Source organism: Exophiala oligosperma (genome assembly GCF_000835515.1).
Source record: "Exophiala oligosperma strain CBS 72588 unplaced genomic scaffold supercont1.16, whole genome shotgun sequence".
NCBI classification, from domain to species: domain Eukaryota; kingdom Fungi; phylum Ascomycota; class Eurotiomycetes; order Chaetothyriales; family Herpotrichiellaceae; genus Exophiala; species Exophiala oligosperma.
The window spans coordinates 189,882-215,456 of record NW_015622833.1 but is presented as its reverse complement, the minus strand read 5'-3'; the positions used below and the strand labels follow the sequence as shown (position 1 = coordinate 215,456).

Below are 25,575 nucleotides of genomic sequence, written 5' to 3'. Positions count from 1 at the left end.
GTTATTCAAACTGAAGAATGTTGCCTAGGATAAGGTAGTTTGCATCAAATAAAAAAAAAGCATAGAAATGCATAAATTTGAGAAAGTAACGCCTGAGTAAAATGCTCAACAAGGCTGATGCTTAACTTGACGAGGCTGAATAATTCCCTTGGCAAGTTTGTTAGATTTTGCCTCTGTTGCGATCATTGTTGCATCATATGCGTTTTCGAAAGTGTCCTTCTTGTTTTACAACGACCCACGAGGAGCAGCACTCGTGTCAAACATGGCGGCTGATGAACGATCCGATGAGGGATTGCAAACTGGCTTCCCACGTTCACCTTCGTCCTTCGACGCTGACCCACGGGTGTCTTTTTCCCGACTCGACAACAAGTTCATCCTGGAGACCGACGAGGGCAGCGAGTTCGAATGGGACAGTGCTCTAAAAAGATGGATACCTGTGGTAGGCACATAAACACACACAGCCATGAAGTTTTCCAAGGACCCTTTTCTGCGCCGAGGAAACCACTTTTTTTCTCTCTTCTTCTTACCTATACAACATGTGTGCTCTTCGGAGTTGAGGAACTCATTCTAACGTGCTTGGGACGTTCGTTTCTTCCGTTGTAGCTGGATCAGTCGCTTTTGGAACAGCAAGGCGAAATTTACAAGGTTGAAGGTGTCGACGAGAATGCTGACGCTGCGGCGACGCAAAAGAAGAAACGAAAACAGCCGAATGATGGCGAAGTGAGTTCTTTTGCAGCTCCCTCGTGTGCCAGAAAGTATGGAAAACTGACAAAAATGGGCTCGCAGGCAGGTCAGAAATCGAAGAGACCCCGAGTCAATACCGCCGTCTATGTCACTTCGATACCCCTCGACGCGGATCAAGAAGAGATCCAGCACGTGTTCTCAAAATGTGGCGTCATCGCGGAAGAGATAGATTCAGGGAAGCCGCGGATCAAGATGTACGAGGACGACAAGGGACAATTCAAGGGCGATGCACTCGTGGTGTACTTCAGACCCGAGTCGGTAGACCTGGCCATCCAGATGCTGGACGACTCCGACTTCCGCCTGGGTTCCGAAGGGCCCGCGGGGAAGATGAAAGTCCAGGCCGCCGACTTTTCGTACAAGAGTCAGCAAGAGGCGCCGGCAAAGACCAGCAAAAAGGACCAAAAGAAGATCATCAAGAGAACTCAGAAGATGATGGGGTGAGATGTCCTGACACAAAAAGACGGTCACGATTTGTTGCTGACATATCGAGTCCAGGAAACTGACCGACTGGGACGATGACGATCCTCAAGCAATCCCGGACACCAGCTCCAGATGGGACAAGGTTGTGATCTTGAAACACATGTTCACTTTGGAAGAGTTAGAGGTAGAGAGCATCCAAAGCCAGCGCGTCCTTGGGAGATCATCTAACACGTGTGTGGCATGTAGGAGGACCCAGCTGCCATGCTAGAAATCAAAGAAGACATTCGTGAAGAATGCTCCAAACTCGGCGAGGTCACTAACGTGGTGCTTTTCGACAAAGAGCCCGCCGGGATAGCCAGTGTACGATTCTCCAATGCTGAAGCCGCGGCAGCTTGTGTTCGAGTAAGTCGTGACACTTTTTGTGCTTGATTCTCGAGACCTTTTCTAAACCTCTCATAGCTCATGAACGGCCGCTGGTTCGACGAACGGCAACTCGAGGCCTTTGTCTCTACTGGTAACGAGAAGTTTAAAAAGTCGAGCGATAGGGCCGTCGAAGATGACGACGAAGAGGATCAGGAGGGTGGACGACTCGATAAATTTGGCTCGTGGTTGGAACAAGAAGGTTGACGAAGATAATGTTAATGTACAATATTGTATTTTTTGTGGCCTCGGATCTCCTTTTTTATCCATCTCCGATAGCCAGACTACCTATCGTAGGAATATCTTGCCTCAAAGACAACGACCACCCGGGTTTGCTTTTTCTTTTTGGATGCCTGTGGAATCTCAAGATTTGCCGTCCTCTACTAGGCGCCGCCCACCCCCAAAACACCAACATAAAAGGAGACTGTTCTCGGCGCCAGACATCGTGTATGGCTGTCTAGGTGTCGACTCTTTTTTTGGTTGGGGTCCGAATCGTCGTGTTTCTGTTTTACAACCTCTCACCCTTTTCGGCCTTCATCTGTCCGTACTTTTTCAGTCGGATGGCTTGGACCTTGATGAACCCACCGGTCTCGGATGGTTCAAAGTCGCCGATCTCGTCCATGGACGATTCACTGTAATCATCACGTTTCATGGGTCAGTGACGGATCGAATGATCGGAAAGACATCAACGGAGAACAAAAGTACAAATGCCGGTACTCCGTCGCAAGGAAAAAAGGACAGCGGGGACTTGTGCGTCAAACGTACCTTGCATCGTACAACTTTTCGGTCTCACTGCTACGGCCAACGATGATACAGTTGCCCTTGTAGAGCTTCATGCGGACCTGGCCGTTGACGCTCTTTTGTGATTCCTTGATGGAAGCTTCGAGGAATTCACGTTCGGGGGAAAAATACAGGCCATTGTAGACTGCGGAGGAGATTGTTGTTAGCCCAATAGTCCAAAACTACCATGGTGTGATGAGTGACCCAGGGGAAAAAAGGGTCAAAAAAAGAACTTACGGACACGAGACCAACCAATGGTCACGAATTGATCACGGAGAGCACGAACTTCACGATCGAGGGTGAGTCCTTCAAGATCGATGTGAGCGTTACGAAGGATCGTGAGACCTCTGTTTTTTTGTGAAAAAAAAACCTCGTTGTCAGATAATGTAAGGCGGTGGAAAGGGCATTTAAACACTCACGGTGTTTCGTAACAACCTCGAGATTTGAGACCGATGAAACGGTTCTCGACAATGTCGATCCGACCGACGCCGTGTTTGCGGGCCAGGGCGTTCGCGGCGAGGAAGAGCTCCGTAGGTTTGGTCTTCTTGCCGGTGGAAGGGCTGTTCAGGGACACGGGCAGGCCCTTTTCGAACTCGATGACCACGTCCTCGGGCTCGTTGGGGGCCTGGGTGATGGGGTCGGCCGTCAACTTCCAGAGGTCCTGGGGAGGGGCGGTGTCCGGGTCCTCGAGGATGCCGGCCTCGTAGGAGCAGTGGGCCAGGTTCTCGTCCATGGACCACGGCTTGGACTTGGACTGGCTGACGGGGATGCCCTGTTGGGCTGCGTACTCGAGGAGATCGTTGCGGCCCTAGAAGAAGAATATTTAGGGGATCTGATCCATCTCACACAAAGTTATTGACGGTCGGGGTACGTACCTTGAAACGCTCGTAGAACTCGGGAATTCGCCATGGGGCAATGACTTGGATTTTTGGCTGTGTATCTCCTTGTCAGTATCTAGACAAAAAGATGTGTTGGAACTCAAAAGCGTTTGCCGAAGCCGGTTGACTCGCATCCCTCGTCGACACGCATTGGTTTCTCGGTTTTGGTTGCTCACCTGAAGGGCGTAAAAGGCCAGTTCAAATCGAACCTGGTCTGGATATCGTTAGATACTGTGCGGTGGCCTCAGCTGCCCCAAGAGTAAGACTAACCATTTCCTTTTCTTTGAGAGATGTTAGCATTGTAAACAATGACCCTGCCAAAGTCCTCACCGCTGGAAACATAACGGTAGGGATTTCCCGGTGAGGAAACTACTTACCCAGTACAACCGTGGGAGATCCATTGACAACCCTCCTTTTGAGCCACGTCAACCTGTGCGCGGGCAATGACTGGTCGGGCCAGGGAGGTCCCTAGGAGGTAGACGTTCTCGTAACTGGCGTTGCACTGGATGGCCGGGAAGCAAAGCTCCTTGACGAACTCGTCAATGACATCGACGCAGTAGAACGCCTTGGCTCCGATCTTCAGGGCCTTTTCCCGAGCGGCGTCAAAGTCCTCTTCTTGTCCGATGTTGGCCAGGAAGCAGACCACCTCGAAACCCTTCTCGATGAGCCAGGCCAAGATGCAAGAGGTATCGAGACCGCCGCTGTAGGCGAGACAGACACGTTGTTTCTCAGGCATGATTGTGATCGAAATACGCTGCGCTGTTCTTTGGTGATAGAAAAGATGGGTTGAAAATCTATTTTGTAGCAGAGAGGTGTTTTTAAAGTGTTGGGAGAGAATAATATATGTCAATCGGTGACGGTAGACAGACGGTGACTCCTCGCAATCGGAGCTTTGAGAAGGGAAAAAAATATTGATGTGGGGCAAAAACGACACGATAAGGGCGTGACTTGGTTCTTATCAGCGACAAAGTACAACTCCGTACTCGTACTGTGCGCAGTATTTACATTTACCTTGAGTATAGGCAATATCCTGTATGCAGGTACAATGTTATGGTGTAATATTGTGGTTCACTACTCGACGACCTCCTGACTTGTATTCAACGATTGAATCCGCCGTATCTAAGCCTGGACGTTCATCAGAACGAGTCGCTCGTCTCTTCGCCCACCCAGATGCTAGCAGCGTCGCTACTGTCATAATTGTACTTGTACTTGACGCACGGCCCGAAAACAATAATGTAAGTATCGTAACAGCACAGACGAAGAGCCGATAGAAAGTGGAAGGCTGCTTGTTGATGCATGCTGACCAGCCATTCCTCGATCACAAGCACTATGGTTAATCAGCATCAGAACATCAGGTCAATACGGCAGATATCAATTCTTTAGCGAAAGGGTGTTAATCAATGACAAAGCATGCCAATAAAGATATATTGTGGTATCATATAAATCGACGTGATCCAACCTGAGACGCCCGCGCGATCGCTAGAATGCACCTCCAGCGTTAACAATGCTAATATTCAAGTGAGAAAACTCCGGAAGCAACGCCACTGATATTTATTGTTGTTGAAGAGCTTCATCCTCGCTCGAGTTTGTCAAACTCAGATAGGCTGTCCAAGCAATTCCAATCGTACTCACGAAAGGAATTTGAAATTGCAAAGGCATCAGCCGGAAGTTGATGAGCTGCACCACAGGCCAGAGAATCCAGTTTGCTCTCAAAGTCGGAAGATAGACATCACGAAATTTCCTGGCTATGTCCTTCTTTCCTCCACCTTCAGCCACCGTCATAAATGTGAAGAAGCAGGACAGACCGAAGGGAGCAAAGATGAGTTGATCCATGGCCATCCGCTTCAGCGCAGGCACCGTCCCACTCTTCGGTGTTATAGGAAACCATTTTGTAAGTCGTCCAAACCACAGGAATTGCAGAGGCGACATGATGAAGCCATAAGACATGAATCTTGTCAACCGCTCAAAGTCAAAAGGTTGCGGACCGGTATGGCGAGGTGATAGTTCTGGCGATAATCTTGCAGGCTTTTCATTGAGGTCTTCTAATTCAACGCCAGAGGAAATGAAGGTTCTCGGATCGCTCGTAGGTAGGAGGGCCTGTCTCGTTCGAAATGCTGTTATTGCCTGGGCAGTTGTGTCTGCGATGCCACCAAGGATCTGTGATCTTTATTAGCGAATGTCAATAGCATCAGCTGATCTTCTTCAACGTACGGCATTCGTTATCATCGTAGTTAGAACCGGCTTCTGAGCATAGTAGGAGTTGAATTTGGCGATCATTCGGGCGGCCATGGCTAATTCAATAAGGAGGATTATTGTATGGAGCAAAGGCTGCGAGAAGAAACGATTAGTATCTGTACCCAAAGAACAAAATTGACGAGCCGGAGTTTGCGAGGAAGGAGCGTCTCACAATCCTTCCATAAATGTATTGACTATTCAGCCATGCCAGTGACTTTTTTCTCGATATTTCAAGCATGTTGAAGAGGAGGAAAAGAATCAGAAAGGATGGAAGTTGAGAGAAAGGGCTATGAGGTCAATGATAGTCAGGGCGTGGATGTCGGTGACGCCAGGTTCCAGTTCGGCTTGCGGAAGGCGGTTGGATCGCTTGATCAGGTAGTACAGACTGTGAAGGCGCCCTGAGAGTCGTGGGATATGTCTGTTCCCTTCATCGATTCCGAGAAGACCTTGGTCGAAGATGATTGAGGTTGATCAAGAGTACGGAGTATGCAAGGAGGAAGAGGTGGTAGGCGACTACGAATAGGCTGGTACACCCAGAAACAAAGAGGCTGCGCCTCGCAGATCGGCTGCGCATTGTTTTAGCAACGAATCCGATGCTCCCGCCACTTAAAACAATAGTCCGACGAGGTCGGTAATCTAGGCCAGACGATCGTTTACCAGTAAATATCTTGAGATAGCTAACTAGATGTTGTAGTGAGCCTATCCAAACTGCTAACTAGTACTTGTGATGATTAGATGCATTCTCCTGATGTCTACTGACTACTATCTCGGTGTCAATCGTCCGCTGTAGTAACGCCATCTTGATCAGACCTTGGGCCATTGTGAGCAACATCATGCGATTCGAAGTATTCTATCATCACAGTAAACATAACCAATTGGCTTTTCTGGTCATGCCACACTTGCATGCCATTGAAATTCGTGAAGATGCTCATATAAAAAGAATGTAACATTCCCGGGATTGAATGTGCTGATGGATAGATCTTTTCATGCTTCCTAGGTACCGTCCAGCTACTTCGGAATACGGAAGAACTGCCTGTGTAACACAGCAGAATACAAGCCCCGAACCTGACTGATTCTGTTGAATTCGGCCAGAGCAAGCCAAAAGCAAAAAGGCCCTTTGCAAGAAACGAGCTGCCTATAACACAGCAGTAAATACGTCAGTCTGAGAAGCAGCTGTCAACCCCCCACCAAAGCACCACCAAGATCGCCCGCATTGTTGTGCCCCTCCGGCGGTTTACGGAGTATTTTATTTTCTTCTGTGTTCCAAACAAGAGCTCAATTGAGATTCTTTCCAGTCGTCATAACCTCTTAGTATCTACACTGCCTTGGAAATTACACGAGAAAGATGTCTTTGTCAAACAAGCTGTCCATCACGGACTGTGACCTCCAGGGCAAGCGAGTCTTGATCCGAGTATGGCCCAATGTTGAGGAAATCTACAGTCCGCATCTAACATGATTCCAGGTCGACTTCAATGTCCCTCTCGACGCGGACAAGAAGGTTACAAACAACCAGAGAATAGTCGGAGCTCTCCCTACCATCAAATATGCTATCGAGCATGGCGCTAAAGCTGTCGTCCTCATGTCCCACCTCGGTCGTCCTGATGGCAAAAAGAACCCAAAGTACAGCCTCAAACCCGTCGTACCAGAACTTGAAAAGCTGCTAGGAAAGAGTGTCATCTTCACCGATGATTGCGTCGGACCAGAGGTGGAAGAGACGGTCAACAAAGCCAGCGGCGGCCAGGTCATTCTGCTCGAAAACCTCCGGTTCCATGCCGAAGAGGAGGGCAGCAGCAAGGACGCAGAGGGCAAGAAGGTCAAAGCTGACAAGGCCGACGTCGAGAAGTTCCGCAAGGGCTTGACCGCTCTTGGGGACATCTACGTCAACGACGCCTTCGGTACAGCTCATCGTGCCCACAGTTCTATGGTCGGTGTCAACCTACCTCAAAAGGCTGCTGGCTTCCTGATGAAGAAGGAGCTCGACTACTTCGCCCAAGCCCTCGAGAACCCCAAGCGCCCATTCCTTGCAATTCTCGGTGGTGCCAAGGTCTCGGACAAGATTCAGCTGATCGACAACCTGCTGGACAAGGTCAATAGCTTGATCGTCTGTGGCGGCATGGCATTCACTTTCAAGAAAACCCTCGAAGGTGTCAAGATTGGAAACAGCTTGTTCGACCAGGCCGGTAGCGAAAAATGTGCCGAGCTCATGGAAAAGGCAAAGAAGAACAACGTCAAGATGATCTTGCCTGTGGACTACATCACTGCTGATAAATTTGACAAGGACGCCCAAACCGGTACCGCCACCGATTCAGATGGCGTTCCCGACGGCTGGATGGGTCTTGACTGCGGCGAGGAGAGCATTAAGCTATACAAACAAGCCATCGATGACGCTCAGACAATCCTCTGGAACGGCCCACCTGGTGTGTTCGAGTTTGAGAAGTTTGCCAATGGCACCAAGAAGACCATGGACGCCGCAGTGGCAGCTGCTCAGAGTGGGAAGATTGTCATCATCGGCGGAGGTGACACGGCCACCGTCGCAGCCAAATATGGTGTCGAAGACAAATTGAGCCACGTTTCTACCGGTGGTGGTGCCAGTCTGGAGCTTCTGGAAGGCAAAGCTCTCCCTGGTGTAGTCGCTTTGTCGAGCAAGTAGATTGCGCTCAGTACATGATTACATGTGTGTACCTGGGTGAACTCCATGGAAAAGGCGTCTCACAAAACGAACCACACCTACGTTGAAAGCGAAATGACATAGCGTTGTGTGTATGATATTTTTTCTTCACTTCTCGACATGTGTCGATATCACATAGATGGACGTGAAACCATTGCCTTCTAGCTCTTGTAAAACCCAGAACGCCATGCAATGAAATGCTCTTGCCGCCTCGCAGTTTTTATGACTTTGTCGCCTCGACCTTTTTCAGTTCTTCCCTGACAAAATGTTAGTCCAGTCCCTGAACGCTGCAAGGGGAGAGATACTTTAGTTGTTTGCTGAAATCTTCATTCTCGTCATCGTCATCCCAGCTCTCCTCCCACAGATGTGTCTGTCCCCCGGGTACTTCTGTGTCCTCTTGTGACCAATCTGCGCTCACGGTTAGTTTTCACCGTGTTGGTTTGTATATAGATGGAAGGCCCTCGCCTTCAACAGGAAAGTCCTCGAATTCATCGTCCTCCTCTAGCATCGCTGGCGGTTGGCTCGTGGCAGTTTTGGATGTTTGTGCCGGGTCTGCTTCGTTCTTCTGCGTGGGCTGCAGCTTTCCCATGCCTGCGCCGCTCCCGGGGCCCGAGGACGACATACTCAGGAGTTGAAAGGGTTGTTGAACGGTAATGAAGGGTCAATTTGTCGACTAGAAGTGATACACACGGTCAACACAATGCAGTTATGAGGCTTTGATGGTCTGTAAGTGGCGGGCGACGGTATCGATCCTGGAATATCGGACCAACTCAGATTGACCTGTGAGAGGTCCGGAAGACGGCGAAACAAAAGCTCCGAGACAGGCACGCAACATCCAGGCGTCCTCCGTCCCGCCATCGACCGAAAAGTCGCTAGAAGATCCAGTTGTCATCATGTATGTCTCGATGACGAACAGGTGTCTGAAGTTCTTTGTCGTTTAGATTTCTGTCTTGCGAGGAGGCTATTTCAGCTTTGTCGAGGGGAAGATACTGTACTGCCTATTCCTCAGCTATGCCTTCTTCTTCTTCTTCCCTTTCCGCTCCTTCGTTCGATTAGAACCTACCGATTGCGTATTCTTTTTGCTGTGCCTCGATTTGTGAACATTACGCACGTACTTTGCGTTTTGAAACCAAAGACTTTATTCTCCTGGAAGAATTTCAACGCCCCAGCAGCAGAAATTGGAAAATTTAGACTATTTAGATCATCTTAGGAGGACGAGATGCATCGCGTGGGAAGGTGGCTCGATCGCAGCCGGTCTGCAGCCACTGCATCTACCCGAAGCCTGGATTCTCTCGAAGAGTCACAGAACCTGGAAACCGCGCTCCGAGCTGTAGAGCTCGTGTTGAATGATGATATAGCCGGGGCGGAGAAGGGCCTTGCAGAAGGAACCTCGTCATTTCACAGACTCGCACAAGGCACACTTGCTTTCATGAAGGCTACTTTGGGGTTTGAGCAGGAAGTTATGAAGGAAGCATCCGAGACTCTTGCAGAAGCCGAGTCGAGTGCTTCCACAAGTTATCACAAGGCACAGCGTGATACTCGGGTATTCAACTCCAACATATATGAAAGGGGTTCAGAGTTCGCACTTTGCCAGGCAGAGGCACAGATCATGTCTGCTGTGGTTGCTGTTTTGAACGAGAGTCTGACAGAATCCATACGAGGATTTTACAAATTGAGAAAGGCGTATATGACACTTGACAGCCTTGTGCAAATGGAAGTGGCATACATGAAAGCACGTGGAGTAAAAAGTCTGGCAAATTCGAGAACACAGTCGGTGGAGAGTTTACCCTCGGCAGCTTCAGCGAAGTCCAGTCAGTCCAACTTGGTCGGGAAAGATGCAACGCTGGGCAAAAAGCCTGCGGACCAGCTTGCTTCTAGTCAACCAGCCAATCCTTCTGGTCTGCGAAATGCTGAGATCGTCGACCCAGCGTCAGACGAAGACCCGGAAGAAGAAGAATTTCACGAAGTGGATGTGATACATGAGCAGAATCCCGTGACGGAGGGCTATACTGGTCATCTGGAGGTGACTGAGGCATCGGAGGACATGGCAGAGCTCGACCGTAACATAGATCGACTGAACCTGAGCCATCATGTCGACGAGTTGCACGCTGAGGGAGTCATGAAGCCTCCACCTCCGACAACACTTGGGATGCTCACAGAAGATGCTGACTCTGATACTTTCTCCAACTCGCTCGACGTGTTCATTCATTCTGGCACAAATCTGATGTCGGGCATACTGTCTCTTCTTATCTCAATCATCCCACCGGCATTCAGCAAGCTTCTATACATCATTGGCTTCCGTGGTGATCGGGAGCGAGGAATCCACATGTTGTGGCAAGCTAGCAAATTTTCAAACATCAACGGTGGTATGGCCAGCTTGGTTCTTTTTGGATGGTATAACGGACTGGTTGGCTTTTGCGACATTGTCTCCGATTCGGACCCTGCAGACCCAGAGGATGTTGAAGGCTACCCGGGTCAGCGATTGGAGGTTTTGCTGGCGGAAATGCGCAAAAGATACCCTCAGAGTAACTTATGGCTCGTTGAAGAAGCCAGAATGGCAGCTTCACACAGACAGCTTGATAAAGCTCTCGATATCCTTTCAAGTTCGGGGAAGAGTCAGCTCAAGCAGATTGAAGCTTTGCACATGTTCGAAAAGAGCCTGAGCTCCATGAATGCTCACCGATACGAGCTCTGTGCATCATCCTTCCTTGCTTGTGTCGATCTCAATGCTTGGTCACGGGGACTCTATTATTACATTGCTGGTGCCGCACATCTGAGTATGTATCGATACGACAAGACTTTGACAAACGAGGAGGCGCAGAAACATGCAAAACTTGCGGAGGAGTATTTCAGAACTGCCCCGACCAAAGTTGGTAAAAAGAAAATGATGGGAAGGCAGCTTCCATTTGATGCCTTTGTGGTCCGCAAAATGGCAAAGTGGGAGGAACGGGCGACGAGGTTCAATTGCAGCTTTATTGATGCTATAGGAGTAAGTCCTCTCGATGAGATGATCTTCTTATGGGCAGGATATAAGAAGATGGACGAGGCGAGGCTGCAAAAGTCGCTCGACAATCTCTCATGGTCAGAATCCTCGCCACGGTGGGAGCGTGAAGATGTTGACGAACAAGCAATCCTCGCCATTCTCCGATCTGTCATCCTGCGGAACCTTCGTCGACACGATGAGTCCAAGGAAATCCTGCAGCAGCACGTTTTGAATCATAGCACATTCGACTTCAAAGGTCAGAACAAGGACGACTGGGTTGCTCCGACGGCACATCACGAGATGGCTGTCAATCTCTGGATGCAGCGGACCGGTTACCGGCCTACACATGGGAGCGAGCCTACAGTCAGTCGCGACGAGCCGACGACGTCGGTGGATCTGACCCGTGATGCCGTGTTGGTCCAGCAGTGCAAGACACATTTGGAGAAGGCCAAGAACTGGGAGAAATACGAACTCGAGGCACGCTTAGGGTTGAAGATCACGGCTGCTCTTAACGCAGTCAAGCATTGGGAAGAGAAGCATGGGGATGCAAGTAAGTAAGAAGAGGTTACGAAGTCAAGTCTTGTAGGTCGAATGATGATGGATCGTGGAGCCGAAGCAAGTGTACAGGTCATGTTTTAGTCTTGAATCGGAGCGCCAGAAAGTGAGTGCCTTCGAGCGGCGTTTCATAGTAGGCGGGAATTTCCTCGAAACCAAATGCTCGGTACATACTGAGTGCCGCGAGCATACTGGGCAAAGTATCCAGCCTGATCTCAGAATAATCCAGTCGACGTGCCGCGGCGATGATCCCCGACGCCAGCGCCTTGCCAACCCCGGTGCCTCGCCCCGACGGCGTGACATATAACCGCTTCATCTCACATATTCGAGCATCATTGGCAACCGCGGATGGCAAGGGCCGCAAACCCACACAGCCAATTGGCAGACCCTGGTTGTTTCGAGCGAGTAACAGTTCGCCCGTCGGCGGAGAGTACTTTCCAGGCATTCCGGCCATCTCGGCATCAAAGTTCTGGAAGGCCAGGTCGATCCCAAGGCTGTCGGCATATGCATAGAACAATGTGATGGCGTCCTTGACCTCAGCCGGCGTCCGCACAGGCGTGATGGTGAATGCTTGTTCAACCATGGCGGGCAAGGCAGGCAGGGCCACGCCGCCAATTGGCGAATATGCTGGTGATTTCAGTCGACAGCGGTTGGTTGGTTGGTAGTGAACGAGAATGAATGGCTACCTCGACGGTGGACTGACCGACTTCGTGTTGAGAAGGCTCTGGGGAGGAAGTGTTGGTGTTGGGTGTGACAAACAGAAATCGGCCGAAATCGGGGACGGCGCTTTTGGACGGTGTCGTGTGCTTTTTTCAGTTTCAGTTCTTCCGTGGACGAAGTACCTAGCTGGTACTGTAGTAAATGCTTAGCAATGGTTTTTTGTTTGATCTTGTAATTGCTTCTACCGAGTAAGAATCTGAGTACATTAATATCGGCATGGGAGTTTTGGACCGATTAGCTATGAGTAGTAGTGTGTGAGTCAACAAAGTCCAAGTCGACCAGGGTAGTATTGTACAGTACTCCGTAGAAGGTATACGGGTTGTCCGGAGAATCATGTCAAACTCCCGGAGCCTTGCGAGACTCCCCCAGGTAGCACTTCTCCCCATCAACCATCCCAGCAATTGTGGACGTAATGGGTTATCGAAAGGTGCTCGGTGCTACGCAGGTCGTTGTCGGTCTCGAACTCGCACGGGGTGACATTAGGGTGGAAAGAAGGACTGCCAGTACGAGAATACTCCGTTCCCGTAACAAGAATCTTTTTCACCACCTCCCTCGGTTACAATTTAGAAGATCTGTGCATCAAGCAAATCCCAGGTGAGTGTCAGCTGGTCGACGTACAGTATGGATTAGAAGTTTGTTCTGTGATATCGCTGGAATCTCGATGAAAAGTTTTCCGTGGGCATTGCTTTTGCTTCTTCGCTGTATTCCGTACATACATACAGTATATTCAGCCTGGCGTGGTGAGGCTTGGGGTGGGCATCCGACTCATGATGCTTGCAGGGATCAATTTTAAGGTGGATTGGTGGATCACAGCGACATCGGATGTTGAATTAATCGAATTCCACAGTTCGTAACAGGGCGCGCCGCGTGGAGGAGGGTCTGCTATTTACCTATGTACGGAGTACAATACAGTAGTCTTATGGGCCACGGGTACGGAGTATGTACGGGCGGAGTCCAAGGGACGGCTAAGGAGCACGGCTACAATATTGTAGGTACTCTGAGTACCCCGAGCAGCCTGGAGCACCCCTGAAGCAACCTAGTTTGGTGTCGGGGTGAGTTTAAATGTTCCGTAATAATTACTTGCAAGTTGGTGTCACAGACTCATCGATAACCATTTGCATGGCATTATTCAATCGACTCCATTTCCCAGGCATTTCTTTTGTACTAAATCACGGCTTCTTATCGAGCCAATTGTGAGTCTCGTTTGGCACTTTTGATTGCCATAGATTTTGTTGATACTTCCATGTCAACATAACGAGGGCGGCGCCCGAAATGCCCTCCCCCCTCCTCGGAATCTGGACACACACACACTGTACATGGTGTCTGCGTTACAGCTTTCGCCATCAATACGAAGAAGTCGCCGGGTGGAATCGCCATGCGGAAAATGGCAAAAGAAGCAACTCATGAGCGCATGATCGTCCGGCCAGCCATCAACGGATTTTCTTTTGTTTCTTCTTCTGTTCCTGTAGACTGATAAATTCCCTTCGAGAACCTCCATTCAACTGACCTTACTGTCCACAACTGTTTCCTTCCTCACAGCATCTGTCTTCTCTTCTCTTCCTCTTTCTCTCTGTCACTCACACACACACACACATACACCACCCAATCCACTCACCTACAGTACCCTAAAGTCTCCCTCATAGACCTTCGCCGATACAATGTCTAACCTTCCCTCCGAACCCGAGTTCGAGCAAGCCTACAAGGAACTTGTCTCGACGCTCGAGAACTCGTCCCTTTTCCAGAAAAACCCAGAGTACAGAAAAGCCCTCGCAGTCTGCTCCATCCCAGAAAGAATCATCCAATTCAGAGTGGTATGGGAGGACGACAAGGGCCAGGTTCAGGTCAACCGCGGTTACCGAGTCCAGTTCAACTCGGCACTTGGCCCTTACAAGGGCGGTCTCCGATTCCACCCCACGGTCAACCTGTCGGTCCTGAAATTCCTGGGGTTCGAGCAGATCTTCAAGAATGCCCTGACCGGCTTGAACATGGGTGGTGGAAAAGGTGGTGCGGACTTTGACCCCAAGGGCAAGTCGGACAATGAAATCAGAAAATTCTGCTGTGCATTCATGAGCGAGCTCGGGAAACACATTGGCGCAGATACTGATGTCCCAGGTAAGGGCCGGCTTCACTGCCAACAGAACTGGGGAGTTCCCAATTTGACTGACACGCCTACGCAGCTGGTGACATCGGTGTGTCTGGCCGTGAGATCGGTTGGTTGTTCGGACAGTACAAAAAACAAACGAAACTGTGGGAAGGTGTATTGACCGGCAAAGGAGGTGAGTGCTGTTTGCGCAGGAGGTGCGATTCACCGTGGTGCATTTCAAACTGACAAAATCACAGGTAGCTGGGGAGGTTCTCTCATTCGACCAGAAGCAACTGGCTACGGTCTGGTATATGTGAGTGATAATCCGACTTCCTGTGTAACCCGAGAGGAGCTTTTCCAATTGACCATATTTGTCCGCAGTACGTTGAGCACATGATCAATTATGCCAGTGGCGGCAAGGAATCTTTCGCGGGCAAACGAGTTGCCGTGTCCGGCTCCGGCAACGTGGCCCAGTATGCCGCCCTGAAGGTGATTGAGCTCGGAGGCACCGTCCTCTCACTCAGTGACAGCAAGGGTTCCATCATCGCCACGACCGAGTCCGGCATCGACGCCGAGATGATCGAGGCCGTCGCCAAGATCAAGGTCGACCGCAAGCAGCTGGCCGACGTCGCCCACACGTCCGAGTTCAGCGGCAAGGTCAGGTACATCGACGGCGCGAGGCCGTGGCTGCAGGTCGGCCGGGTCGACGTCGCCCTCCCCTCCGCCACCCAGAACGAGGTCTCCCAGGAGGAGGCCGAGGGCCTGATCAAGGCCGGCTGCAAGTTCATCGCCGAGGGGAGCAACATGGGCTGCACCCAAGAGGCCATCGATGTCTTCGAGGCCCACCGCAAATCCAACAAGGGGAGTGACGCCGTCTGGTACGCCCCCGGCAAGGCCGCCAACGCCGGCGGCGTGGCGGTCTCGGGCCTAGAGATGGCACAAAACTCGGCCCGCATCTCGTGGACCGCCGAGGAGGTCGACTCCAAACTCAAGGACATCATGCGGAATTGCTTCCAGAACGGCCTCGAGACCGCAAAGACCTACCTCACCCCGGCCGAGGGCGAGTTCCCCAGTCTGGTGGCCGGTAGCAACATTGCAGGCTTCAGCAAGGTGGCCGCCGCCATGAAGGATCAGGGTGATTGGTGGTGATTTTTTTCAATGATCGACTGATTGTATACCCCTCTAAATTATTGCGTTTGTTTTTGGTTCTAGTAGATTATATGGAAGATGGGCGCGGAGTTTAGACAGGCTAAAATATGAACATTTGTAAATGTTTTTGATCGGGAGGCTTTTCTTAGCCCCAACCATAGGTCTCTATCATAAGACCGACTTTATGGCGACAACTCCAGGCAAGTCCTTGATGTCGACCAATACACCCGGAGCGGCGGTGCCCTGTTCGGCCTCTCGGATCAGATCCACGACCCTCATGGCGTCGACTTTCAACGACCCTGCGTTGAAAGCCACCATTTGTATCTCGCTTTCGTGACACTGTCCCGGACCGAGGGGGCCGATCCTCAGCTCGGCCGTCAGAGCCATGAGGTCGGTCTCCGGTGGAACCACGTTGGAATGATGCATGGCATATACAACGTTTTCGTCCACAACTGCCTGGGCAATGTCTACGCCGTCTTCGTTCTTGCAATGCCGTCTCTCGCTCGGATGGAAGGACGCCGTGGATGACTTTGGGGCATGCCGTTTCGCCATCGACTGTGCCTGGGTCGTCTGCCTTTGCATTCGAGGCAACGGTATGATGGTAATTTTTGCGACCCTCGGAGAGTTGTTGACAACCATGACCTTCCAGCTAAAAGGCACACCCACCTCGACCACACTCTCAATAGCAGTAAACGATATAGACAACCCGCTTCTTGCCACAACGGCCGAATTTGGTGTGAAACTCAACGCATTGTCGATTGGTGGCGCAGTCGAACTGTCAGTGCCATTTATGGCGGGCAAACTTGTCGGTCGATTGGGTCTCTGGATAGGTTGTGAAGGAGGACCGAACGACGGGTTCAGGGCTTGACTGAAATCCACATGCGTCGTCCAGTCCATGCTGATCGATGGGTGGCACTCTTCACTAGAATGCACAGACAGTCGAACTTTGATGGACAAAACATCGATGTTGGGATTCACAGATACGACAGGTGAATCGCTCGTGCTCAGATCCTGTTGGAGTTTATGGATTAGCGTGACACAGTCTCCAGAATGGCACTGTATCGGCAGAAAGTCTGGCATGATTGGTTCCACGCGGCCATTTTTGAGTGCAAGCTCAACGGCCTCCACCGTGGCATTGATCTGTACAAATGGAATGATCTCGATGTCCAAGAGAGCGATATTGGTGGGCAAGGGTGAGGATGCATTGATCCTGTTGTATCGAATGCGTGCAATCGCCGCCGGGACCGCCTTGTGACGCCGGGATGGGACGTGTTGGATATGGAACCGTGATTTGTGTGTCGCGGTGAGTGGAAGTACTCTCTCGAGCCGTGAAGCAGCCAAGTAAGGAGGATTCTGTTGGAAGCCCGGGATGAACCGCATTGGCTCCAGCAGGTTGGCTTCAAGGGGTTGGAAGGGGGTGAGGTCGTCGTCCCTCCGATGCTCGTCCTGCTGCTGAGCACTAATTGTGGCAGAAGGGATAAGCACGATGGCAGGCTGAGGGACGCGAAACCTAGGCCTGTTCAACGAAACATGAATTTCCCATACAAGAGTCAATGTGCGACCATTGTCGCCTGATTGACTGGCCAAAACTAAAGGTTCATTTTCCTGAATGCCTTCGTAGGAAGAGATAAGGTCCCTTGCCGGGGTCGAGGGATTGGCTGGCAGTTCATTGCCAACGGAATCATCGAGAGCCCAGGCGTCTATTTTGTATGAGAGACGTGCCAGGAGAGCTTTCAGCACATCCTCGTCGCAATGAGGCACTTGGAGGATGGCAAGTGTCCTTAGCTTTTCATCTAATCTGTCATGAGTAAGATTACATCCAAGGATGGGGATTTCGATGTTGCTCACCAAAGAACAAGGTGTCTCTTTCTTTAAGGCTGACGAGGCGATCAGTGTCATTCGGTGTCTCTGAGTAGATCTCCAGCAACTCAGTAAGATCTGTGGTGGTGTCTTGCGGCACGACAACATCCAACAAAGACGCCTTCAAAGCCTCTGTTTCCATGGCCTGTGGACACCATGGGCGACTCTAGATAGGTAAACTAGCACATTGTGCCAGGCAGAGAAACCATTTTCGACGTGAATATCAGGGCATTGCCATCTCACTGCTTGATTAGGAGAAGTAATCCCACAGATAGTAGTACTTGGTCCCTGATGTATCTGTCCTCTGGGTATTTATCGCTTTCCGCCAAGCGACCGTGTCTTATGTAATCAAATTTCGATTTTCATTCCTGAGGCTTGAACTACCTGCAATCAGCTTTCGTTTTACTTGACTGTCTCTCGATAAATCGCGACATCTCGTCCTCATGCTCGCGTCTAGAGGATAAAATTGAGCACAAGGATCTCCGACTATGAACAACTTTCCGCCGACACCTGCGCAGTGGCAGGAGGCGCGTGCTCCAGATGGCCGCACCTACTACTACAACGCAGTCACGAAGGAAACAACATGGACGAAGCCGGCAGAGATCATGACGCCTCTAGAGAAGGCGCTCGCGTCCCAACCATGGAAGGAATACTCCACCCCCGAAGGCCGGAAGTATTACTACAATCCCGAGTCAAAGCAAACAGTTTGGGAGATGCCTGCAGAATATCGTGAGGCTCTCAGTTCTGTTCAACTTCCTCCTAAACCTGCGCAGCCCGCTCCAGCCTTTGTCGCAGGCGGCAGTACCGCCCTCACATCCTACTCAACCCCTCGCGATGCCGGTACACCGTTTGATTCGAGGGCGCGCAACGATGGTATCCAACTGCCGGTCACGAAAGAGGTGGTGCCAGATTACTCCAGCTTCGAGGAGGCAGAAGCAGCCTTTATGAAACTCCTGCGCCGTTCCAACGTGCAGCCTGAATGGACTTGGGAACAGACGATGAAAGCGACCATCAAGGACCCGCAGTACCGAGCGTTGAAGGACCCAAAGGACAGAAAGGCAGCCTTTGAGAAGTTTGCAGTCGAGGTTCGGCAACAAGAACGAGAAAAGGCCAAGGAGAGACTGGCTAAGCTACGCACAGATTTCAGCAACATGTTGAAAACGCATCCGGAAATCAAACATTACAGTCGGTGGAAGACGATACGGCCGATTATCGTAGGAGAAACCGTCTTTCGATCTACCGACGACGAAGAGGAGCGCAAGCAGTTGTTCGAGGAGTACATCGTAGAGCTCAAGAAACAGCATCTCGAGCAACAGGCTGCGAACCGAAAATCTGCCCTGGACGACCTCGTCGCCATACTCAAAGCTCTTGACCTTGAGCCGTACACCAGATGGTCTCAGGCACAGGAGATACTTGAACAGAACGAAAGAATCAAAAGCGATGAGAGGTATAAACTTCTGAGTAAGTCAGATGTCTTGACGGCCTTTGAGAACCATATCAAATCACTGGAAAGAAGTTTCAATGATGCGCGTCAACAGCAGAAATCCAGCAAAGCTCGGCGTGAGCGACAGAACCGGGATCGATTCATTGAACTACTTCAGAGCTTGCGAAGCCAAGGCAAGATCAAGGCCGGCACAAAATGGATGAACATACTACCATCAATTGAGGAAGACCCCAGGTATGTTGCAATGCTGGGTCAGGCTGGGTCAACGCCGTTGGACTTGTTTTGGGATGTCCTCGAAGAAGAGGAACGAGCTCTTCGTGGGCGAAGGAATGATGTCTATGATGTTCTCGAGGTAAGCTACTCGTTCGTCCACTCTGGCGTCGATATACTAATGACATGTAGGACCAACGCTATGAAGTTACACCAAAGACTTCCTTCGACGAGTTTCTTGATATCATGCATACTGATCGAAGAACAGCGAGTATCGACCGGGATGCTCTTGAGCTCATATTCCAGCGCTTACATGAGAAGGTCACCAAGCGGAGCGAAGACGAAAAACACGCTGCTGGTCGTCATCAACGTCACGCGGTCGATGCTCTCCGCTCGCGAATCAAACATCTCGACCCTCCCGTTCGCATTGCTGATACCTGGGAGACAGTCAAGCTTCGGGTTGAAAAGACTGCTGAGTATCAGGCGGTCGAGAGCGATGACTTGCGGAAGTCTGCGTACGAGAAGGTTATCAAGCGCCTGAAGGAAAAGGAGGAGGATGTGGATAGGGACCGTGAACGCAGACATTCAAGACGTGAAGAAGATCGTGACCGCCGTAACGGCCATCGCGGCGAAGCCAGACACGGACGAGCATCGAGATCACCCGAGCCTGACGCCTACGAAGCCGACCGCCGCAAAGCCATGGCTGCCAGGGAGAAACAATACCGCAAGACCAGCTCTCTAGGTCTGAGTCCACCTCCCTCGTCTTACCGTGATCGTGAGAGACGCGAGAGGGATGAAAGACACGGCCGTCTCGACCGTGATCGCAGTCCACCTTCTCGACACATGAGCACGTACGATCGCGAACGCCGTGATCGTGAGGAAGAAAGAGAGCGCCTGTATCGATCGCGAGCGGATCCTCGCAGTAGTCGAGATGAATTGAACTATGGCGAGGAGTCCAAAAGTGTGGCTGGAAGTGAACGAAGACGACGCCGAGGCGACGGTAGCGATGCCGAAAGCGTTGAGAGTGGCCGTCGAAGTGCAAAGCGGTCTCGCCGTGAGACTGTTACGTCTCGGGAGAAAGCTAAGAGCAAGACACCCGAGCCTGTAAAGTCAGAGCAAGATGCTGAGCCAATTGGCGTGCACTCTGGCAGCGAGGAGGGAGAGATAGAAGAAGACTAGATTTGTTGTGGACGGGTTTGATTTCACTCAAGGTTAGTCGACCGTGGCATCATCCTTCTCCGCGGTGGCCATAATCTCAAGCTTGAGCTGAAGGTAGATCAGTGGAAAGACCGAATCCTCTCCTATTCGACCGCGTTGCGGTTGAGTCGTGAGGATAGATATTTTGCTTGGAGACGAACGGCGAGGTCTTTCAAAACTTGGCTTCTTCGGTATGTAGCGTCCACTTACCGATTCTAATTTCTCAATTGCAGCAATCTTTCAACTTGTCGTGTTGTATCATCGACACCGTTATCGTTGACAGGTGCGTGTTTTGCATTCCCGGCCGCTTTTGCCGCCTTTTTGTTATTTTCCTGGCCTTTTTTTCGATTCATCCCTTCAATAATGCATACGCTATATCGCCTGATGGCGGTATGGTGCCTTCTCATGGTGATGTTTCATACCTACCAAAGGTTTGATGCTTGATTCGACGCAGACAATGCACAAGATCTTGTCGAAGATGCCGAACTTTTCGGTCATCGAGGTTTCCAAAATGCTGTAATAGCGCAGCCTATGTTGCAAGGGCACTGCTTGAACGGTTTTTGAGTTGTTGCATGCGGTAGTTGTCGCTCCTGGCTGCGTTGTCGCTTCTGGATCTCTATTCAGATGATGATTCTCTATGCTAGATGAGATCACACCCTCTTGGAGAAAAGTGAAGGTCATTGCTGTTATGAGAAAGACGGTCTTAAAACTCACTTCATGTTTCGTCTTCATATATATGCTGAATATGATGCCTTTTCACATTCCAGAATTGCTGAATGCAGTATGTTCGATCTTGCTCGCGTCTCAAAAGAAATAATACCAGATCCTCAAAACACCGGATCGTCGCTCATTACCTCTATATCTTCGCCTCCAATGCCAGGCTGCTGGATACTCAACCTCGACAACTTTGGACGCTTTCCACGCATTGAATTGTGCGCCCGGCTGCCATTGTCATCGTGTTGTCTCCTAGAGTAATGGGTTGCTCCTACAACCTTGCAGAAGGAGTAGATTTCTGGTCTTTCAGACGGCTCATTTGCGGGTCGTAGAGCGGTTCGGGGCTCACGGTAGCCTTTATCCGCTTACCAAAGTACTCGATCTCAACAGTTGCGCCTTCCGTGACCGTGCTGGGTAGCCAAGCATAGGCGATGGGTTTGCGGACTGTATAGCCGAAGGCTGCGCTTGTCACGTAGCCGCTTGCTCTGCCGTTGAGGAAGACTGGTTCTTTGCCCATCACCACTGAGCGGCCGTCGTCTATCGTGAGACAGCGCAATCGTCGAGAAGGTGTCTTCGAAAGGCTTTGAATGGAGGCATAGCCGATGTACCCTTTCTTGTGCGGATCAACAGCGAAGCCAAGACCAGCTTCGTATGGGTTGTGCTCGGTGGTCATATCGGTGCCAAAGAACCGGAACCCCTTTTCCATGCGCAAGGCGTTGAATGCGGTACGGCCGGCTGCAATCAGCCCGTGAGGCTGACCGACCTTCCAGAGAAGGTCCCAAAGTGCCAGTCCATATTCAGCGCTGGTCCAGAGCTCCCAGCCCAGTTCACCAACGAAAGACAATCGGATTGCGGTGACTGGGATTCCCCCGACGTTGACTTTCTTGCACCGGGAGTAGCGAAGATCTTTGAAGTCGCCTGCGGCGACTCTGCTGATCACGTCGAGGGCGCGTGGACCCCAAAGTCCTACGCCGCACGTAGCGCCAGTAATGTCTCGCACCTGTGTCCACTGAGATGGCTCCTTCTGAGACTGCCTCTTGGCCTCTCTGCTGAGATAGGCCAGGTCTACGGGAGTGTTGCAGGCAATCTGGAATAACTCTTCCTCGACCCTGGCCACGGTGATTTCGCTTCGAACTCCTCCGTGCTCGGTAAGAAGCAAGGAGTAACTCGCGGAGCCAGGGTCCTTGGAGGCATCGGTCGTGGTCACCCGCTGCAACAAGTTGACTGCTCCAGGTCCAGAGACTTCGAGTCGACGCAGTGGCGTCATGTCATACAAGGCCGCGGCCGTTCTGGTCTTCCAAGCTTCAACTGCCGCGATGGGCGAATAGTGTTGAGAGGACCACGCATCGCGGTCAACAGGCTGCCATTCCCGTGGCAGACTCTTCAGCAAAGCTGCGTTCGTGGCGTACCAGAATGGGCGTTCCCACGCACTCGACTCGAGAAAGTACGCCCCTAGTTCAGACTGGCGCGGGTAGAATGGACTGACTCGTAGATTCCGCGGAGACAATTTGGGTGCGAGTGGATGTATGATGTCGTATACCTCAACAAAGTTCTGCTGTGATGTTTCCTGGACGTATGCATGGGTGAGTTGCACGTCGTCGAATCTCGAGAGTTCACACTCTGTCAGGTCGATTTGAGACTTGCCCGTCGTCAACACCTCGGCGACCGCCCTCGCCACACCTGCAGAGTGTGTCACCCAAACTGCTTCGGCGACCCAGAAACCGTCCAAGGTGGGCGACTCTCCAACGAGCGAGCCGCCGTCCGGCGTGAAGGAGAAGATTCCATTGAATCCGTCTTCAATCTCAGTCTGCTGCAGTGCAGGTAAGATCTCTTGGGAGTGTTTCCACGCCGGTTCAAAATCCTTTGGTGTAAACTCCAGTCTCGACGGCATGTGCTTCTCGTCGACATGCTTGGGCGTGGATCCCAATGACGCTGCAACAACAGGCATCGGTCGATGTCCGTAGTATCCGATACCGTACTGTTCGCCGTGTTCGCGGTAGTACAGGTCTTGGTCTTGATATCGTAAAATTGGCAAAACAGCTCCATTTGGTTGAGGCACACGACCTGCCCGGGCTGGGACTTTGGTCGTCTTCACATACTGGTGAGCGAGTGGTACCAAAGGTATCGTCAACCCGACCATGGCTCCCACTTCGACGCCCCAGAATCCGGCACACGAGACCACTATATCAGCCGGGATCGTTCCATTTTTTGTCGTCACGCCCGTGACGTGGCCGTCGGCTTGTTGTATGCCTGTGACTTCGGTGAGATCTCGATATCGAACGCCTGCCTTTTGTGTCCGTTCGATGAGGAGCTGAGTAGCCCGGGCGGCTAGAGCTAGCCCGTCACTGGGGATGTGCAGACCACCCAGCACCTTGCCGCGATTCAGATGAGGATATAATCTGAGGCACTCAGCGGTGTCGATCAGTCGAGCATCGATACCCCACGAGTAAGCATAGCCTTGCTTCCGCTTGAGTTCCTCCATACGTTCGCCCGTGGTGGCAATCTCAAGACCTCCCACTTGGTTGAAGCAGTCGAGAGACAGCAGCTTGTCGACTGTGTAGCGAGCGAACAGGGCCATAGTCTTTGACGGGTTGGTCTGGAAGACCAGGCCTGGTGCATGCGACGTCGAGCCACCAGGCATGTTCAAGGGGCCTTGCTCGACGACGGTGATGTCGGTCCATCCTCGCGAGACCAGCTCGTCGGCGAGGTTGGCCCCGACAATGCCAGCGCCAATGATTACGACGCGTTTATTGAGGGCTGCCATCTTCTACTTTTCTCTTTTCTTCAAGAAGAAGAAGAAGGTTGGTCAATCCAAAAGGTGAAGGACCACTCAATGTTGTAGATTCATGTCAATGTCATAGGCAGACGAATGCAAGAACCTATAAAAAGGGAACAACACAGCAAGACCTCTCTCGGATTCCGCCAACAACCATTGATAGTGGTACAGTACGGATCTAGAAGCCTTTCCTGTTACTAGTGTCTTTCCATCTCTACCCGGCACAATACAACACTATCAGCATCGAGAAGCCAGTCAAAAGACCCCGCAACTGCAACGGCAATGGCGAATTGTGGCTGCTGTTAAGAAAATGGATTAGCGTACCCAGAATCGACATGGGTTCCATCTGGTTATGAAGGGCGTGAGATAAGGAACGAGTAGTGTGGAGGGGGGGGGGGAGGTGACTACTGACTTATCAGACCCTTGGACCTTCAATTCAACACAGTATGACCCCTGCTGGGCATCGACAATCATCTCGTCTTCCGCCGACTTACCACACAGTCCTCGTACATCCCTGCTCAGACTAAGAGTAAATCTGCCGGCAGTTTCTGCGATGGGGTCCACAATCGAGTCTCTGTGGATTGGAAGGGCTGGAATGAAAATGAATATGCTAAACCCAACGTCATGATCAAAGTGGCGCTATGATTTTATGATTATGGAAAACAATCCCCTTTTTGGAACTTTGACGTTTCGTTCTGGTTCCTCCTCAGTTCAAACATGTGCACATGTTTTTGTTCCCAAAGGTGCTTATCGCGCGTTCTGCGACACCTTTCGAGCGGCCCGACTTCCGGACGCGGTCTTACTACTACATAACTCGTATCGTGTGTGGTACACCCATGAGGAACTTCGTTCCGTGCAAGCATCTGCAGCCGATCATTGAGAGCACGGCGGCGGACAACCAGACCACATGGTGCTCCCAGTTGCTCAGATCAGCCGATGCCATGAAACCGTTGACTAAGACGATGAAACTCTGATGATGTTGTCGCCTTCACACACAGCAACAAGCCCACGGCACTCGTAACGCATCCCCGACCTGCCATCTCCCTTTTCCCTCGGACAGGGGATGATGTGGAGGGGCAACATTGGATACGAAGTCCGGGCTTGCTGCCACGCCATCACATTCCACACAACCTTACACCGCGTCGACAAACAATGAGCAAATTTGAGTTTTGTCCTTCACAGCCGACGTTATCTTCGTCGTTGCAAATGATGCTGGATGTTTCCCGTTGGCCAGTTAGCTTATCGTTGATCATGAGGTCGAACAGACAACAATGTTCTAGGTTCTAGGCCTCACCTTCACGCCCTGCCTTTGCGGATTGATTGGTGACACGTCTTATCAATGCAACATGGGACAAGCCGGGCCGTGCGAAGCTGAGTTGAAAAGGACATGGGTCTGAATCATCGTGGGTTCTAATCAGTGATCACTGGGTCAAGCCTCTCTGAAAGCTAATCTAGGCCCTCAGAACAGTTGATGTGAGACCTCTCTCAACCTGCCATTCGTCGGCCAGGATATCCCTGGGATTGTGGATGGCATCTCCGTGCTAGGTTAAGTTCTGGGTGATGTGAACTTTGGCCAGTTCTGGTCAAGGCTACTGCATCGTACCCGGAACGAAACCCAGAACGGACTCCGCCATCACAAAGGGGTGGCGGCATTATTGCTGGCCTGTCGAGCTTGTTGTCCTTGCTTCGACAAGACCCTTATCTTGCTTCCTATGGAATTGATTGCCCCATGGGGCTTG

The 25,575-nt window shown here is 51.2% G+C and overlaps 11 protein-coding genes across 14 annotated transcripts; 5 read left to right on the top strand and 6 right to left on the bottom strand.

The window, feature by feature from the left end:
- The first annotated feature begins 212 nt into the window (after positions 1–212).
- PV06_10870 (uncharacterized protein) lies at positions 213–1,910 on the top strand. The gene is made up of 6 exons (XM_016412463.1): positions 213–439; positions 604–720; positions 787–1,181; positions 1,240–1,348; positions 1,411–1,566; positions 1,624–1,910. The coding sequence occupies exons 1-6, from the start codon at positions 263–265 to the stop codon at positions 1,789–1,791; spliced, it is 1,122 nt and encodes a 373-aa protein (XP_016257188.1). The 5' UTR covers positions 213–262; the 3' UTR covers positions 1,792–1,910.
- On the bottom strand, positions 1,798–4,096 carry PV06_10869 (argininosuccinate synthase). Its single transcript, XM_016412462.1, has 8 exons — positions 3,620–4,096; positions 3,513–3,523; positions 3,419–3,456; positions 3,240–3,296; positions 2,784–3,172; positions 2,602–2,711; positions 2,350–2,509; positions 1,798–2,216 (listed from the first exon to the last, which is right to left on the bottom strand). The coding sequence occupies exons 1-8, from the start codon at positions 3,976–3,978 to the stop codon at positions 2,093–2,095; spliced, it is 1,248 nt and encodes a 415-aa protein (XP_016257187.1). The 5' UTR covers positions 3,979–4,096; the 3' UTR covers positions 1,798–2,092.
- A 508-nt stretch (positions 4,097–4,604) lies between these two features.
- On the bottom strand, positions 4,605–6,175 carry PV06_10868. Of its 2 annotated transcripts, XM_016412460.1 has the most exons (3): positions 5,650–6,175; positions 5,454–5,570; positions 4,605–5,399 (listed from the first exon to the last, which is right to left on the bottom strand). In XM_016412460.1, the coding sequence occupies exons 1-3, from the start codon at positions 5,713–5,715 to the stop codon at positions 4,794–4,796; spliced, it is 789 nt and encodes a 262-aa protein (XP_016257185.1). In that variant the 5' UTR covers positions 5,716–6,175; the 3' UTR covers positions 4,605–4,793. The 2 variants fall into 2 exon arrangements, with proteins under 2 accessions (XP_016257185.1, XP_016257186.1); XM_016412461.1 differs by having other exon boundaries at positions 5,454–6,175.
- A 279-nt stretch (positions 6,176–6,454) lies between these two features.
- On the top strand, positions 6,455–8,372 carry PV06_10867 (phosphoglycerate kinase). Its single transcript, XM_016412459.1, has 2 exons — positions 6,455–6,888; positions 6,940–8,372. The coding sequence occupies exons 1-2, from the start codon at positions 6,823–6,825 to the stop codon at positions 8,125–8,127; spliced, it is 1,254 nt and encodes a 417-aa protein (XP_016257184.1). The 5' UTR covers positions 6,455–6,822; the 3' UTR covers positions 8,128–8,372.
- Positions 8,366–8,767, bottom strand: PV06_10866 (uncharacterized protein; the record flags this gene model as incomplete). The annotated part of the gene is made up of 2 exons (XM_016412458.1): positions 8,366–8,402; positions 8,577–8,767. 2 exons carry the CDS (start codon positions 8,765–8,767, stop codon positions 8,366–8,368), a joined length of 228 nt encoding a protein of 75 aa, XP_016257183.1.
- Positions 8,768–9,063: 296 nt separating this feature from the next.
- On the top strand, positions 9,064–12,559 carry PV06_10864 (uncharacterized protein). Its single transcript, XM_016412456.1, has one exon. It carries the CDS (start codon positions 9,365–9,367, stop codon positions 11,684–11,686), a length of 2,322 nt encoding a protein of 773 aa, XP_016257181.1. The 5' UTR covers positions 9,064–9,364; the 3' UTR covers positions 11,687–12,559.
- Positions 11,757–12,398, bottom strand: PV06_10865 (uncharacterized protein; the record flags this gene model as incomplete). The annotated part of the gene is made up of 1 exon (XM_016412457.1): positions 11,757–12,398. The coding sequence occupies exon 1, from the start codon at positions 12,264–12,266 to the stop codon at positions 11,757–11,759; it is 510 nt and encodes a 169-aa protein (XP_016257182.1). The 5' UTR covers positions 12,267–12,398.
- Positions 12,560–13,644: 1,085 nt separating the features above from the next.
- On the top strand, positions 13,645–15,759 carry PV06_10863 (NADP-specific glutamate dehydrogenase). Its single transcript, XM_016412455.1, has 4 exons — positions 13,645–14,515; positions 14,581–14,679; positions 14,744–14,799; positions 14,868–15,759. Exons 1-4 carry the CDS (start codon positions 14,062–14,064, stop codon positions 15,633–15,635), a joined length of 1,377 nt encoding a protein of 458 aa, XP_016257180.1. The 5' UTR covers positions 13,645–14,061; the 3' UTR covers positions 15,636–15,759.
- Positions 15,760–15,765: 6 nt separating this feature from the next.
- On the bottom strand, positions 15,766–17,755 carry PV06_10862 (uncharacterized protein). Its single transcript, XM_016412454.1, has 2 exons — positions 17,484–17,755; positions 15,766–17,428 (listed from the first exon to the last, which is right to left on the bottom strand). The coding sequence occupies exons 1-2, from the start codon at positions 17,635–17,637 to the stop codon at positions 15,804–15,806; spliced, it is 1,779 nt and encodes a 592-aa protein (XP_016257179.1). The 5' UTR covers positions 17,638–17,755; the 3' UTR covers positions 15,766–15,803.
- Positions 17,756–17,914: 159 nt separating this feature from the next.
- PV06_10861 lies at positions 17,915–20,597 on the top strand. Of its 3 annotated transcripts, none has more exons than XM_016412453.1 (3): positions 17,915–18,580; positions 18,636–19,291; positions 19,342–20,597. In XM_016412453.1, exons 2-3 carry the CDS (start codon positions 18,647–18,649, stop codon positions 20,326–20,328), a joined length of 1,632 nt encoding a protein of 543 aa, XP_016257178.1. In that variant the 5' UTR covers positions 17,915–18,580; positions 18,636–18,646; the 3' UTR covers positions 20,329–20,597. The 3 variants fall into 3 exon arrangements, with proteins under 3 accessions (XP_016257178.1, XP_016257177.1, XP_016257176.1); XM_016412452.1 differs by having other exon boundaries at positions 17,915–19,291; positions 19,342–20,360; positions 20,422–20,597; XM_016412451.1 differs by having other exon boundaries at positions 17,915–19,291.
- Positions 20,598–21,028: 431 nt separating this feature from the next.
- Positions 21,029–23,960, bottom strand: PV06_10860 (uncharacterized protein). The gene has a single exon (XM_016412450.1). The coding sequence runs from the start codon at positions 23,822–23,824 to the stop codon at positions 21,332–21,334; it is 2,493 nt and encodes an 830-aa protein (XP_016257175.1). The 5' UTR covers positions 23,825–23,960; the 3' UTR covers positions 21,029–21,331.
- Positions 23,961–25,575: the final 1,615 nt, after the last annotated feature.